This window comes from Uloborus diversus, chromosome 6 (assembly GCF_026930045.1).
Source record: "Uloborus diversus isolate 005 chromosome 6, Udiv.v.3.1, whole genome shotgun sequence".
NCBI lineage: Eukaryota > Metazoa > Arthropoda > Arachnida > Araneae > Uloboridae > Uloborus > Uloborus diversus.
The window spans coordinates 108970962-108987620 of NC_072736.1; the positions used below are offsets into that span (position 1 = coordinate 108970962).

Here is a 16659-nt window from a genome sequence, read left to right on the forward strand (position 1 = left end):
AACTATAGCTCTTCGTCCGACTCAAATGGTAAAGGAACTAAACATCAAAATATTTGACACGCTCTCATATGCTCCATGTAATATTTTCATCAAGTAATGTTTTCATGCTAAGAGTGTAAAATGTGCAAGAGACAAATGAATAAAAAAGGAGCAACATTTGTTTACAAGCGCTTGAACATGAGACTTCATCAGAAATAGGCATGTTAAAACTGTACCATTACAATACTTTTTTCGCGAGCTCATTGAAAACTTCTTGCAAACCCCTAGGGTTTCGCGAACCACTGGTTGGGAACCGCTGGTCTATACAATGCTTGAAGTACTTGTAGAACAATTTCGGTCAAATGATTTTACATTGCAGAAAATTGTCAAGTATTCTACTTTGGGGTGATTGGCATTATGATTTGGTACGCAGTCAAAAAGTGGTAGGAGCACTGGCGTAACTACGTACCACACGACCCCGCAACGCAGGGGGGGGGGGGGGGCGGAGTCTGAAGGGGCTCGAAAATCTTTGAGCTTGGTTTTAATTCAATTTTATAAAAAATTTCCGTAAATCAAACTCAGTTTAAAAAGTTTATATTGGTTCTGGGGCCCTTTAGAACCCCAGAACCTATTGATGTTGACCCCCGATTAAGATATCGGGGGCTCCGGGCCAGACATTTTTTTAGGGCCCTCTTGTAGCCAAACATTACAATTTTTGCCATTTGCTAAAACGGTTTTAGCTAATTTGGGTCTCCCTAATGGGAGGGGCCCTAGGTCACACGGCCTATTCAGTAATCAGCCTAAAAGTGGGGGAAAAAAGGGCCCACGCACCACCTTCCATGTGCGAAAACCAAACCTTGGCAAGGCTGGGAGCAAAAAGTGGAGAGAAGGGAAAATCCCTGAAAAAGAAAGGGAAAAGAAGGAAAAAGTCTTGACCTAAGGGATCCTGAAAAAGTCAGTCAAGAGAAGTTTTTTTGTGTAGGATCTGAATTGGGTGGGGGGGGGGGGGGAGTAGGAAAGAGCCTGAAAAGTTTTTAACTTTGTTTTTATTTAATTTCATTATTATTTTTTTTTCCATAAATTAAACTTGGTTTGAAAAGTTTACATTGGTTTTTGGATCCCCTAGGGCTATAATATAATTCAAGATCGTCTAAAATTGAATTTTTAGAGCTATAGTAAAAAATTCCGGGGGGAGAGTCCAGAAAGCCTTCTCTTCTTGTCATTTCTAAATATAGTTCTCATTTGCTTTTCTAGCGCTTTTATTTATAAAAATATTTGGGGGAGGGACTCGAACCCTCCGTCATCCCAATATTATCGAAAATCGCCTAAAATTTGGGATTTTAAAACTTTGATTTAAAAAAAATCCTGGGAGAGCCTGGAACCTTATCTTTCTTGTCAGGTGCATCAAAGGCAATTAAATTTCCGGAGTTCAATTTAAAAAAAAAATTCTAGGGGAGAGCCTCCAAATCCCCGTTTCTTTAAAATTATCGAAGAGAATTTAAAATTGTGTTTTGGGAGCTTCAATACAAAAAGAATTCCTGAAATCTTACCTTTCACCCCCATCCCTTTATATAACAGCCTAAAAACGCATTTTTGCACCACTTTCGATGCTGTGAGGGCAAGGAATTAGGGGGTTTGGAACTTTGTCCCGAAATTTTCCGAAATCGAAGATCCAAAAAGGTAACTTATCAAGGTAGCTTAAAAAGGCAAAGCATTTTAAATACTTCAATTTCGAAATATTACAAAGAAAGTCACCAAACTTTCTCTCTTTGTAATATTGTGTTTTTGGAATTTCAATTTTGAAAATTCTGGGGCTGAGTCCCCAATTTAATCCTTCCCTCTAACGTCATCAAAGGTGGCCTACAATGCATTTTTAGGAGTTCCATGTAGAAAAATTTCAGGGACAGAGTCCCTACAATTTAATTCCATCTTCTAACGTCTTCAAAAGTGGCCTACAACTGCATTCTTAGAAGTTCCATTAATAAAAATTCCTTGGCAGTGCCCACGACACGGTTTCATTAAATTAACAAAGATTTGTCCAAAATTACGTTTTTGTAACTTAAATATGATGAGATTTCCGGAAGAGTCCCTAACTCCTTCCCCAAAGGTGGTACACAATCTTGTGTGTAAAAACTTTCGTAAAATTTACGGGTAAGACCTCCTAATCTTACATCCCCCTAACATCACTGAAGAACGGTTAAAATTGCTGTTTTGGAAATCCAAAAATCTCCTATAGGCAGAGTTCCGAATCTGATCCTTAAATAATGTCTTCAAAAAATTGAATCTGTTGAAAAATTTCCGGGGATAACCCCCGACTGCCGTTGTTTTAACATCATCAAAGATCTTCTAAAGTTGCGCTTTTCGAACTTCAATAATAATTGCAGGAAGAATCACTGACCACTTTCCATTATGTTACAGAAAAAGACTTATAATCAAGCCTTTAAAACTTCAATTTCGAAAAATTTAAGACGAAGAGCCCTGAACCTTCATTATTCTCAATATAGTCGAAAATTCTGTAGGCTAAACATTTTAGAAACTGCCCCCGATCCCATATCTTTTGTACAAGTACATTATATTTACAATTAAATTCATATTGCTAATTCTTTTTCTCCTCATTATGGCGAACTCTCCAGATTTCTGCGACTAAAAACTCAATATGCCCCCCCCCCACTTTTTCTCTCTCTTCCTCTCTCTCTATATATATATAAGTTTGTATGTTTATGTTTGAAAGTAAATCGTGGGGCCGACAAACTTGAAAAATTGTACTACAAATATAGATTAATACAATTTTTAGTAGGGGGGCCCAAAGCCAGATTTTGCGGGTGGGCCGAAAACTTGAAGTTATGCTATTGGGTAAGAGTGGTATCCTGATAACAAAAAAGTACTTTTTCATACTTACAATATATCATTCTTTAAAGATTTTACATGACTCTTAGTTAGGTATAGTTCCTGATTTTTCTTCTTCTTTTTTGTTCTTATTACTGTATAGAATACTCAGGACAGGAGGAAAATCTTTTACCATTCACTTTCATAAATTCTTTAAGAAAGGAAATAAAATTACAAATAAGTACAAAAATATAGTGAAAACAATAATTAAACTCAATTATTACTCAAGTATTTAACTGCATTAAAAAAAATTGATGAAGGTGGGTGAATTAAAGATGTCAGAAACATCAATAGGACTAAATGAATGAATTAATTACCAACATTTTAATGCACAAAAATTGCAAGTTAGAGCAGACACATGTATCGGGGTTACAAGAAATTTCTTTTTCAATGCAAAGAAGTGTGAGCTTTTGAATGAAAAGTCATCTAAATGTTTTTTGGCTCTCCTCTGATATGCTCCCCTCTTGGCGAGATTTTAATTTTTCGCTCGATACGAAAATCGCCAATAAGGCGATAACTTGGCAACCCTGGTTTTGCAACTTGAACGCTGGAAAGTAGTTTCTCGAAGTCTGTCTTTTTGCACGTGTCTCTGTGGTAGGAGGTAGGTGCTCATATGTTCCGCTCTTAGGGAGATTTTAAGTTGAATACTCTAAAATAAAGTTTCAATTCAAACTTTATTTTAGAGTATTCTTTTTCTTGTTGTTTTTTAATGTTAATTTAGTTGAATTTTCTATTTTAATTATGAGTTCGGTTTGTGATGTTGTCCAAATGTATCAATTGAAATTTTTGAATGAAAAATTGTGAATACAAAAATGAGGATATGTTTGTAAAGTTTTTGGAAATAATTCGCGAAATTAATTGGGTGGAGTACAAAATACAAGTAAAATAAGGTTGTTTTTTTTGGAATTTTTTTTGTCAAAACAAACATAATTTAAATATTTTTGTAAAGTAATGATAATAAAAAATGGGATAATTTCCCTAAGAGCGGAACATATGTGCACTGCCTCACGTGAGGAAGTAAAAGAAAAGTAAAAAAGGTAAGTGAACATATTTTGAATTATTGTGTTTTTAGTGTGTTTCTGGTAGTTTGTATTTTGGTCTGGTTGGCATTTTTGTAGCACAAAAATGGTGTTAATTTCACATAAAATCTGTGACTTTATTGTATACTGAACGGAGGAGATCTGTGACTTATATTCGACTGTGATGTATATTAAAAGTCGGAGGGATAACGGACCGAGCGGCAGCGAGGTCCTGGCGAGCCCGAGGTCTCATAGTACTTTCGTAATGAGACCGAGGCAGGGCCGGCGAGCCGAGGTCTCATTACGAAAGTACTATGAGACCGAAGGCTCGTATCCCGGAGAAACAACGGAAAAAAATTAATGCATTAATTTCATTAAATAATTAATGACATAATTTGAATTTTTCCTGTTGGCGCTAAAAAAGCATCGCTAAGAACGATGTATGACATATGACGTCATACATAGTTTTCTTGGCGACGCTTTTTTGGCGCCAACAGGAAAAAGTCGCCAAGAGGGGGGTATATCAGATTTGTTCCAATGTTTTTTCGAAGGATGACTTTTCATATAAAAAAACATTGAATGACTTTACACCCCAAACACATGTATGCAGTAATTTGCAATTTTTTTTAACATTAAAACGTTGGTAGTGCTATCATTTAATTTTCAGCAGAAAGGCATTTATGCGTCATTAATAAGACTGCAATAAAAAAAACATGCTTATTGCAACAGAAATAACTTTTGCATAAGCAAATAATATAATACAATATTAAAAATCTCGGAAATTATTTTCATGCACTTTGAAAATCTTGATGCGATAAAAAAAAAAAAAGCAAATCCCCCCCCGAGCACAAATTATAAGAAAATATCTTTTTTTTTAAAAACTGATGTCTTACTGAGGTAGCAAGAGAATGATGAAACTACTGCTATAATGTTAGACTCAAAACTTTCAATCCTTGTCTTTTCATAGTTACGGCAGCACATGGATTGAGTATAAATTTCTAGTTAAAATCGTATTACACAACGTATTTTATTTCCAAAGAAATACCGTTCAACGAAACAAAAATCTTTGAAACTGTTTAAGAAGAAATTTCGATGCTAACTGTTACGCACACCATTATAGTAAAAAATAAATCCGATTTTTACCCATACACATAAAGCTGAAGTATTGACAGCACTGATAGTTCTCATACATTTCCTGCAAATGTGATTAGTAATTTTTAATTCTTAAAATATTTTAAAACACTTTAAAAGAGATTCAACGGTTGGTCAGTGCAAGAACAAACCGACCGATACCTTTCTCATAGCTTTTTGAAACATTTAAAACCTTAAAATTGCTTTTAAATTTTAAAAATACTTCATAACAGCGTCTAACAAAATCATAATATTGCGCAATCAGACGCAATTATAAACACGTTGCCATTAGTGAGGAAAATACAGTATTGTTTATATACAAACTTTTGGTTTGTATATAATGTTAGGCAAAACTTCACCTATAAATATTTTGAAGATATTAATAGCTCATTAATCTTATTTAAGGCATGGAACAATCAAAGAAAGAAAGTTATTTCATTTATAAATGTGTCTTGACTACATGTAATGTTCAACGAATGGTATTCATCAGCAAAAAATTACGTTTTCGTTTTAAAAAAATGTCCTTTAAATATTCTAATGCTTTGCTGAATCGTAATTTAAACCATACAGATTTGGATAGATTTTTAACAGCAAAGTAGGAATAATTGAGCAAATTAGAAAATGTAATAAAAACTTCGTTTCATATGTAGGGACGCTAGAATTAATACAAACTTCAATTTTCACATTTGTACTATTTTATGAATACTTTCAAGTCATGATTATCGCAGACCCTCATTTTTAGAACGCCTTTTGATCATATTGCTCATATTGCACGTGATTATTTAAATTGGGCTCTGAAACCGAAACAGTTAAAAAAAAACCTAATTAAATCAACTTATTTTACGGTTGCTTGAACTTGAAGGCATAAATTCTTAGATTGTTCGGACGTAATTTTGTCAAAACATTTTTCGCAGGGATAAATTACTTTGTTTTTATCAAGAATGTTTATGATTTTACATATGATTCACGTTTACTAACAAGTTATTGGACGTGCCACGTCAATTAAGTGACGTCAGGCTGCTATCGCCATCTCTGTATACACCCTCTTACCTTGATTCATTAAAACGTCGCGGGTGTTAGCCATTTTGTGCTAACCTATTGTACTTGTTGACATAACTCCAGTTATTAATTTATTCAAATAACCTTTAGAATTCTTATAATAAATTGTCGTACTGACTGTAATGTCCACCATGAATCCCGAATAGTAAGTATTGTAGTTTCGGCACTTTCTTTCCTTGTACTGATATGTTCATTGTTTACTCTATTTTTATTAAGATATTAAAATACTTTAGTTTCGTAGGAATTGATTTTTTTAAAGAACATTAATGACTGAAAATATGAAAGTTGCTGATTCATTGTTTTGCATAATGTTATACAACAGGGCTAGCTTGTTATGCTTCAATGCTCCGACATTAGAGCCCAAATTCCAAAAATATTATTTTCCTTTGAATATACATTTAATAAATACTGCAAACTGAAATATTTTTCAGCAGAAAAAGTTGTTTAAAGCAATGTGAATGTATTTCTACAATTCTCTAATGCAATCTGTTAATTCTTGCGAATTTGACATTTATTGACATAGTAAGGAAGTGAAAGAAATCATAAATAAAAATGTTTCGTATTAATTTTAGCAATTGACATTCAAATGCACTCGTTCGAAATTTTCATTTGAAATCATTCCCTTCAATTTCGTTTTAAAAAATTTTACTTTCGTTCCACCAATTGTACTTGATACTCGCTACCTTCCCTTATAATAGGACTAATTAATTGTAATTGCCAGAAAAAAAAGTTTTGTGATCATTTAGCAGTGAGTGATATGCTGAACTAAAAATGCAATTGAAATTAAAGTACAGAATTTGAATGTTTCATTTTATATTATAGCAATAAATTTTTGCCAGTTCTTTCTATTCAATTCAAAAGAATGATTTTTCAACTTACAATTGTTTTCTAAATTATTATTAAAAAAAAAAATTTTTAAATGCCTTAAAAGTATGTTTTGGTGTCATTTCGCAGTATTTTGGACAATTATGTAGGGTCCTACCTTTTTTTTTAAATCATGTTAAGATAATTTTCCTTTGTTGTTCATTGAACTTTTATTAGCACAGGGAAAAAATGTTTTTGAATTTTCAATACCTTTTCCAAGGAAATTTTGCTTGAGTCTTAAAATTTTTCTAGAAAATCATATGCTGCAGTAAATAACTACTCATAATAAAAATGAATCTATTACTTATTAATGATTTCATTTTAGTTCAATATATATAGAACGTTTCAGTAGCAGAAAATGAATTAAATCACATTACAGGAATATTTTGACAGTCCTTTAACTATTAGTATTTTGCGTCATATTTCGAGGAATAATTCAGCCTTCATTGTCCCTAGAATAGCATGAACCTTTGTGAACCTTTCAAAGTTCAAACCAATCTCAACCTTATTTAGAATATTTCGCATCTCTTCCACATAACGCGGATAAGATAAATGAACCTATATATCCGCGGTTCTAAGGTTAAGAACCATGACTACTACTGCCAAAAATTGTAACACTGAAGGGGAGGTGCGCTCTCATAGACTGCTTCTAAAGAATGCAATGCAATGAAATTTATACCAGATGCACTTCCCAAAAGATACTGATAAGAAGGGGGGGGGGGATGTTCAAGGTCACAAAACAAAAGCTATTGGGAAAACCATTCAATCGGACTGAAAATGAAATAGGGGTGGTGGGATGAACTTTTAAGCGGTGTGTGAGACTGCACTTCTCCTGAAAGGGTTAATTAGCATGTCATTTAATAAGTTGAAATATTGTGCTAATCAAACAGTAATTAAAGTAGGTACAGGGGGAAAAAGTCTTGTTACGGACTCTTCAATAGTGCAAAATACTGTGAAATGGCCCTTTTACTAATGGTGATGTTTTGAGTTTAAAATCCGAAGGTATAGTATGATTTACAAATGCCTGCTATGTAATAGAGTATAATTGATGCCAAAGAAGTAAAATATATCTGAGTGCTGTAAAAGTCTTTTGAATGCAACTTTTTGTGTGAAAAAAAATCTAAACCTAAATTTCATTCTAGGGCAGTTCTCAAAAGGTGGGGAGCAAACACAGACCTCAACTTTGAAGCTTCAACACCAAATAACTTTCATTTTAATTAACTCAAAAATTTTTGAGTTAAATTATAATACTGTATAGAGACAAGAATTGACATAAATTATGGAAAAATTGCTCTTTAAATGCCCTTAAAAAAATATTTTCTTTGCTAAAAGGCACAATTTTGGACATACCAAAACGTTAACTGAGCAAATGTACCATTAAAGAAAATTTTTTTTATTATTTCCATACGTTTCAAAAAACAATTAAAGGTATGAATCTTACACTGAATAATTTTTTGTTAAAATTTTACACAAATAACAAAAGTAAAAACAGATTATTTACTTTGTAAACGATTTTAGAAAAAAGTAAATTTGAAATTTGATGTTTGTCCAAAAGTTACGATCTTTACAATGCTATTATTTGAGAACTAAGTATATGATGTTTTCGGTTTTAAAGGCATTTATCGATCCTGGGAATAAATTTTTAATTGTTTAAAAGTGTTTTCATAAGCTTTTATGCCGTATCTTAGAAGAAAAATAATTTTTCTTAAACATACATGTGAGATGTCCAAATGGCGTTACGATCTTGACGCCGATAATTCTGTCCGTTTATTCATAATTTTTGATCATCCACTGTCTTCTAACCTCAACAAAATAGGTTATTATAATGTTATCTTCTTTAATCCATTGGTATTTTGCATAATTAATACGTTACACATTGAACATACATAAATTACAGTAGAAACATGGCTGGTTATGATCGAACGAAAGCCATTTTGCGCTAAAATCGGTTACCAGAGGGGAAATCCAGTTTGACAAATGTAGTTTTTCGTCAGCTGCACCAGTTTTGGCGACTTTATCACCTGCGCTAGCAATCCCCCCCCCCCCCCCAGCCCCCGCTTTTATTATTTTAGATTTTTTTTTCTTTCTTTTCGGAACATAATTTAACGATCTCCAAATAGATTTTTTTCAATAATTATTTTTAGACATTGTTTTAATTTTTATGACATTAACAAAAATATTCATTTATAAAACTGATGTCACTTTTTACATTTGTATTATTTTTAATTTGAAGCTTTTTTTTTACTTTTCATCAACTTTTTCAAAATCATTCCAAAACTTTATTATATGTAAAGAGCAGTATGTATAGCCATTCAAGTACTTGATTAATATCCTCTTTATTATTAAATTGCAAAATTCAAAAAGTAGTAAATAAAACTTCCATTGGAAAAGCTAAAAATCAGATTAACAATTGTCAACTAGTATGTTGTGGCCATCACGAAACTTTCTTCTATATTTTTCCTTTTTCTGATCCCTCCCCATGCTTGACGAGGAAGCAATATTCCTAACAAAAACAAAATTACACATGCAAAAACTTGACGACCATCCCAATGTCTGAATTATTGTAAAAACAAAACAAAGAGCGAAAATTGAAAGTTACTTTAAAAGCTTAACTTGAATTAATTACAAATATTTTATTTATTAACAAACATAAGATGGCAACAGTTAAAAATTTTAAATCATTGAGATAATATTTCCTATCATTTCCATACAATTAAAATCACGAGAAATACGCAGACGACAATCTATTACGATTTATCTTTCTTATTGTTGCATTAATAAAAATATTTTTATTCGCAAAAAAAAAAAAAATCAACACCTCTTGGAGCGATCGGCGTCAAAATCGAACCAAAGCCTGTTTACATATGGATTCACATATATTCCAAATTTCAACCAGAACGTAGCATTACTTCTTGAGATAGGGTACTCAAAATGGAAAAAAAGAACGGGTGATTGCACTACCCCCTTTTTAGCTGTTGACACAAAAATAAAATCAGTTCTTATACCCACTAAGGGTTACTTGCTGATAAATTTTTCTTTCATTCCGTTCATTATTTCTTGAGATACAGCAGTCACAATTGACGACAAAAAACGTTCTATAGCTCAACCCCCGTTTGAGTTATTGACACCAAAATTGAATCAGCACCTGTTCCTATTAATACCAACATATGGACCAAATTTTGTTTGATTCCGCCAGTTACTTCCTGAAGAATAACAAGCACGCGTAACTCGAAAAACGTCCCATTGCTCCACCCCCCTTGGAGGAATTCGCGCCAAAAACTAATGGGCACAAGTTCACATAGGGGCACATATGTGTACTAAATTTCGTTCGATTTCATGCGGTAGTTTTTGTTGTAGAGCGGCCACAAAAAACTGGTCACACACAGACGTGACACACATACATACACACACATACACACACACACACAGACAGACATTTTCCAAAAATGGTCGAAATGGACTCGGCACACCTCAAAACGTTCGAATCCTTCGAAATTCGAAAATTTGCACGAATCCAATACTTTCTTCTATATATTAGATATAGAAGAAAGTAAAAATGGTGAAACTTACATTATGATGATGTCCAATATCCGTTACCTGCAGGACAACAATGTCCAAAATCTGTTACCTACAGACTGCTGATTTAATTTGCTAATTAACAATTTTTACAAATACCTGCTGTCTTTTCATGTTCATATATTGTGTTCTAGGTATGCATACTATAGAATAAAAGCAAAATTGATGTCAAATTTGAAAATTTTTGAAATTGCTCAAAGTTAACTTTTTTGTTCCCACCTTTTGAGAACTGTCCTCTAATGTATCACATTATTTGAGCATGTTGATAAGTTGGATTAAATTTTAGTCAATTTTTAAATCCTGGAATTGAAAATCAGTTTTCTATATCTTGTCAAGTTCAATTTTAAGTAAGGGCTGTGTTGAAGATTTAACTTGCTTCCTTGAAGTGATAATAATGCTCTAACTGCATGTTTATCATTTGTTTGTGCCCAAAGTTTTAGTCTATGCTGGTACATGATGGTTATTATTAATCTTATAATTACTGGAGTGAGTCAGCTTTATATATATAAGGGCAAGGTTCAATATATTACAGTGCATTTTAGAAGCTTAAAAGCACTGTTCTCTTAGTGTTGATTTTTTTAATTTTTGGCCGTCTGTGCTAATTTGGGTTTGTAATTTCATTTTTTTACGAATTGTATGTTCATCTGCACTCGTAAAACATTATAGAATCAATGCATAATTTGACCCTTAAAAACAAAGGGTCTGTAAAGCGAAAGTGGGGTCCATATTGGATATATCACAAAGTATTTTATTAAAAAGTAGACCTTTCTGAATACTTCAAAATGTAAACTTTTTATAAAACTTTTCCATTGAAAAAGACTTTTCAATCTCAAATTAATTTTTCACAATCTTCCAAAAAGGGAATTTCAAGCAAAAACTATGTTTCAAAGCCAACCTAATTTTGTTTCATTTTGAAGTGCTTTAAAAACAAGTCTAAATTTTTTTGTAAACTAGTTGTAAGCAATATAGATTTACTGTATTAGAAATCTTGTGAAAAAGTAGAGCAGTAAGTATGAAAATGTATTAGGCTACAACCACAGAGAATGTACATGAAATACACCGCCAGCTCGGTCATTCTAGCAGAGGACTGCAGTTTCATGCTTGATATTAGCTCTCATCAGCCCGGCATAGGAAGTGACTGAGCCTGGTCCGGTATGTGCTAATTTTATATTAGCTACCAGTTTGTTTTGCACTCTTGGCTTTATTAAGAGGTTTTCCACCTCCAGCTCAGTCGCTTCCTATGCCGAGCTGATGAGTGCTAAAAAGCACGAAACTGCAGTCCTCGGCTGTAATGACTGAGCTGGCGTTGTATTTCATGTATTTCTTCTTTTAGCCCTGGCTGTGGAGCAGTAACTTATTGAAAACACATAGAAAGTAGGTAACTGGTTCATTAAACATTTAAGTATGTTTCTTCGGGGTTTTAAAAGCTTTATTTTTTATGAGGTTCTTTATTTTAACTAACATAATTTTAATTTTAATTTAGCACTGAAAACATTAAACTGATCTTGTTCCTAATGTAACTGCACACAGTTTTAACTGCACAAAATTGTTGTAAATAATACAGTAAAATTAATTGTATCAATGATTTGTAATAAATTTTACTGCCTTTACCAACTGAGCCACTTTATGTATTAAACTTGTTATTTTTAAAATGGTTCAATTGCTAGTTTTAGACATATGCTATGGTCGAAGAAAATTTCCGACTTTCGGATGGGGATTATTTCCATACCCCCTTTATATAAGCCACTGTCTGTACATTACATTTTGTGTATTTAAGGTATAAGTTGTTTCATTAAGCAGACTTTCAATCAAATTAAAAATGTATGTTATTTGTTTTCAGTGATTACCTGTTTAAATTATTGCTTATTGGAGATTCTGGTGTAGGCAAGTCTTGTCTTCTGTTAAGATTTGCAGTGAGTATAAACATTTGCTTTAAAAAATATGTATGTTTTCAATGAATTGCAATATTTATCATAGATTTGCTTGTTTTTGTAGCATGCAAACATTTAGTTATTTAAAATCTACTCAGCATTGAATGGAGTTAGTGGGTTGTCAAATAGGGTCAAGTCGGGTAAAATGGGTATAAAATAGCCTACTTTTGGATTTTGACTCTTAATATTTTTGTCAAAATATTTTGTTTCTAATTTTTTTTTTTTTTTTTTTTTTTTTTTATGTATACATTACATATGTTGAGTAGAATTAAATGATTTTCTCACATAATTTGATACAAATTTATTTTTGAGAGGAGTGTTTATGATTATATGTTTTTCATACCCATTTTATCCCACACAGGTAAAAATGGGTAGCCTGTGGTTTCTATTTGTTCAATGCAGTGTGATAATAGACTTATGAGTCAGCTAACAAAATGTAATTATTTAATTTAAAAAAAAAGTGCAAACAGTAAATTTGACAAAATATTAATAAGGTTTCTTCCAATGTATAATATCCATACTTGTCATTCTTTAAAAAATTTATTGCCTCTATTGTTAAACTGTGGTTCATTAATTTTTTTTATTTGATGTTTTTCAATGAAATCCATATTGTCTATATCGGGAAAAATGAAAAAAATCTCCAATTCGGATTTTTTAAAAATATTTCATCTCATAATATTTCCCTCAAAAGCCATATATTTGCCAATAAATTCTTTCTTGCTTGTTTCTAAGTATAATATTTATACCCAGGCATCTGTGGTTAAACTTTGCTTCATAAGCATATTTTTAGCAATTTCTATTCCAGATACTTCCTCTGAATGGAAATTTTCTTTTTCCACTATTTTTTATTTTCTTGTGTTTTAATTCATTATTTTTTTCTCTTTCAACTCTTAGCCCTTTTAAAACATCTTTGTCAATATTTCCTGTATTTGCCAGCATATATTTAAGTTGTTTTAAATAACTTATGCAGGTAGTTGTCAAATCTGAAGCTCTTGTCGAAATTGCAGACAATATTGCACTTTTCAAATCTTTATGAGGTGACGAAATTGTGCTTTGTGACGTATATTTTTTGGATTGAAACAAGGATGAGTTCTGAGAATTTAAAGGTACATCAGAGAAATTGGTTGTATCTGATTGCAATCAAATACAAATGTGACGACCAGCAACAGGCTGGGCCCAGCATATTCTGAAGAAATTGTGATTTTGTGCACAAGTGCACACAAACTCTAGAATAAGTATACCGTTGTTTTTGGAAATGTTGAATTGAGAAACTTTTTTCACATTAATTTTTTAACCGGACCTTGTAAATTGGACCAACGTGCCCCATGGGTGGCACCTTAGTCCGCCTGGTAGGGCACGTCGGACTGCATAACGCAAAAAACATTTCTTATAATTTTAGTGAAAAATACTATCAAATGTTGTAACTACCTTATTTTCTTTTGTGTGTTGAGTGAAAAGTATAAAGTTTAAAGATCAATATGGGCAATTCCATTGTGACGGGTGTGACGTTGAGACGCTATTTTTGAGAGTTGTATCAGAGTTTTATCCAGTTAATAACTTAGTAAACACCAACAAAGTTTTTAATGATGTTAACCTATGCATTTGCTTAAATAATTAAGCTAAAATAAAACTGTGGAAGTTTTCAATTTTTTTAAAAAAATATTTTAAATTTTGTGACGGGTGTGACGTTTTCGGGACATGAGTTTTCACTTACCTTTGCATTTGTACAATTTCCTGTGAATTTTTTAATGTTTCATTTCTGTAGCATTTTTTTTTCTATTGAATGAGATTCAGATGAAACTTAAAACACAAGATTTATAGCACAATTAAAGTTTTTTACCTCGTAGGAATTTTTTTTCTGGCGTGACGGGTGTGACAGTGTGCCAAGTTGTGAATTTGAGAAGCAAATTTTTGAAGAACAGTGATCAGTACAACTATTAAACTGGACAATACTTAACATATACTTACATTTTATTGGAAATAACACCTATATAAACATACATACAACTGTTTTAGAACTTTCAGTAGCCTGTACTTGTTACAAGGGCTTGTGAGCAACTTTTTAAAGAAGAGTACAGACAAACAGAAGAGTACATACAAATAGTGAGCTTGACAATAGTTAATATATACTTACATTTTATAAGAAATTAAATCCTATACCTATATGTACCATTGTTTTAGAACTTATAATGGCCTCTACTTGTTACAAGGGCTGGTGGAGCAACTTTTTTAATAATTACTGATATTTTTTCAGATGAAATATCTTCTTTTTCTGGCCAAATCCAATGGGGTCCACTAGCCTGCATATATTTTAAACTTCTTTTTTCGTGATGTCTATGTCCAAAACAGTAGCATAATAAAATTTATTTATGCAGTGCTTCATACTGCTGCCTGTAGTGGTAAGTGAAACCAAAACAAAATCACCAGTTGTAAGCTGAGGTGGTTGTAGGATCCTGCTAGGAGGAAGATCTACTGTTTTGAGTTGAAGTGACAGCTACTTTTTTTCAATGTAGACTTAGCAGTCTTTCCAATTAAAAGATTTGTAGAATCGCACACCCGAAAGTGGTGAAACGATTTTATGCCTTCTATTGCGATAGATTTGTCCCATCTTGATGACAACATTGCCTTTGACTGTAGTATTTGATGAGCTGTGCCTTAAAAAGATGTAATATTGAAGAAAAACAGCTTCTGTTGTAGGAAAGAAACTTTGATCTCTTCACCATCAGAATCACAAAAGAACTCTCACAAAGAGATAGTTATATGAGATAAAGTTACAGTTTAAATATTTAAACCACATTTAATTCTATGGCACAGTTATGTCTATATAAAATTAATCTTATAATTTGTATTTATCAGAAAATTTATGAAGAATGAAAGAAAAATGAAATACTAAATAATTACAGTTCTTGCCAAATTCAAATGTTTTGAATTTCAGGATTAATTACTATTTTTTAATCTTTTAATTTTTGTGAAACAGAAGTATGTAAACTGTTCTATTAAATTTAGGAATTATTTTGAAATTTAGAAAGTGTTTCAAGTGTTGTCACAATGATTTTGTCACGCCCGTCGCAAACTTTTTGTCACACCCGTCACGCCAAAATTTTCACATTAATTTTTTTAATCAAATTTTTTTGTGTCATACTTAATCAGATGCACAATAATTAGACTTTTATGAAATTTTATGCTTTTTCGTGGAACACTGCATTAGCTATGCTATATTAAGCATCTTTTCTGTGACGGGTGTGAGAGACGGACCTTATAAGTATATTTGTATTACAAATGTTCTTTAATGTATTTTTAGCAAATATTAAGTACTTTAAAAGATAGTCAAAGGTCAGAAATGACAATAAATGTACACAAAATAAAAATGCTACTGTTTGAAATATTGTTTCAGAGAGAATGAAAATATCCTATTTTTTCAAACTGAAAGTTTTTTATGTTGCACTAACTTTAAGCCCCAAAAAATGACAAGAAGTTCTGTCTAGAACTAGGCAAGCCTACTTTCCCGTATACCCATACTACTTTCTAGTACCTGATCAACATTCTCAAAAATAGCTAAAATCGCAAATGTTTTTTAACATATTTTTAAAACACTAAAAGTTGATTTTAGGAATAAAATATTCCTCACTCATCTAAAAAAAATAGATGGGTAAAAAAAAAGCAGCAACTTTTAAACAAAGCAGTTAATACACTTTTTTTCCATTAAAAAAAATCTTTAACAGCTTTCAAAACGAAAAAATATTAATTAAAATTAATAAGCTCATTAAAATAAATTCATCATATCAAAAAAAAATCGTTTCTTTTTTTCCTGTTGCCAAAAACAATTTTTGAAATGAATTAATGCACTTACCAAAATAAAAACCATAAAATGTCAACTTAAAGAAATAATTTTCATTGTCAAAAAAAAAATCGTCTGCACATATCTTTATGTAGAAACATAAATGACTTCGAGTTTACTCGCCGAAAACTGAATACCTAAATTAAAACTTTTGCGTGAAAATAAAAACAAGTCATATCAACAATAATTATTTCACAGTCAAAACCATAGCTGCGGAGTCAGAGTCGATCTCATTTTGGGGTAAAGGAGTCGGAGTCTAATATCTAAGAATCGAAGTCGGTCATTTGTCCTCCGTGTATAAATTCTTGCCAAAGCTACGGAGTCGAAGTCGGGGAGTCGGAGTCCGATTAATTGACGGGCACAGGAGTCGGAGTCA

The 16659-nt window shown here is 32.1% G+C and overlaps 2 protein-coding genes across 2 annotated transcripts in view; one reads left to right on the plus strand and one right to left on the minus strand.

Moving 5' to 3' along the window:
* LOC129224914 (embryonic polarity protein dorsal-like) overlaps nt 1–5135 on the minus strand; it is a 43923-nt gene extending 38788 nt beyond the window's left edge. The window contains exons 1-2 of the mRNA XM_054859461.1: nt 5028–5135; nt 2879–3016 (exon numbers count right to left, since the gene is read on the minus strand). The gene's annotated coding sequence lies outside the window, so the exon portion shown is untranslated. The remainder of the gene's footprint in view (nt 1–2878; nt 3017–5027) is intronic.
* Nucleotides 5136–6008: 873 nt separating this feature from the next.
* Nucleotides 6009–16659, plus strand: part of LOC129225136 (ras-related protein Rab-1A) — a 31656-nt gene continuing 21005 nt past the window's right edge. Inside the window, exons 1-2 of the mRNA XM_054859696.1 lie at nt 6009–6219; nt 12355–12427. Of these exons, the coding sequence (XP_054715671.1) occupies nt 6197–6219; nt 12355–12427 (96 nt within the window). The 5' untranslated portion in view covers nt 6009–6196. The remainder of the gene's footprint in view (nt 6220–12354; nt 12428–16659) is intronic.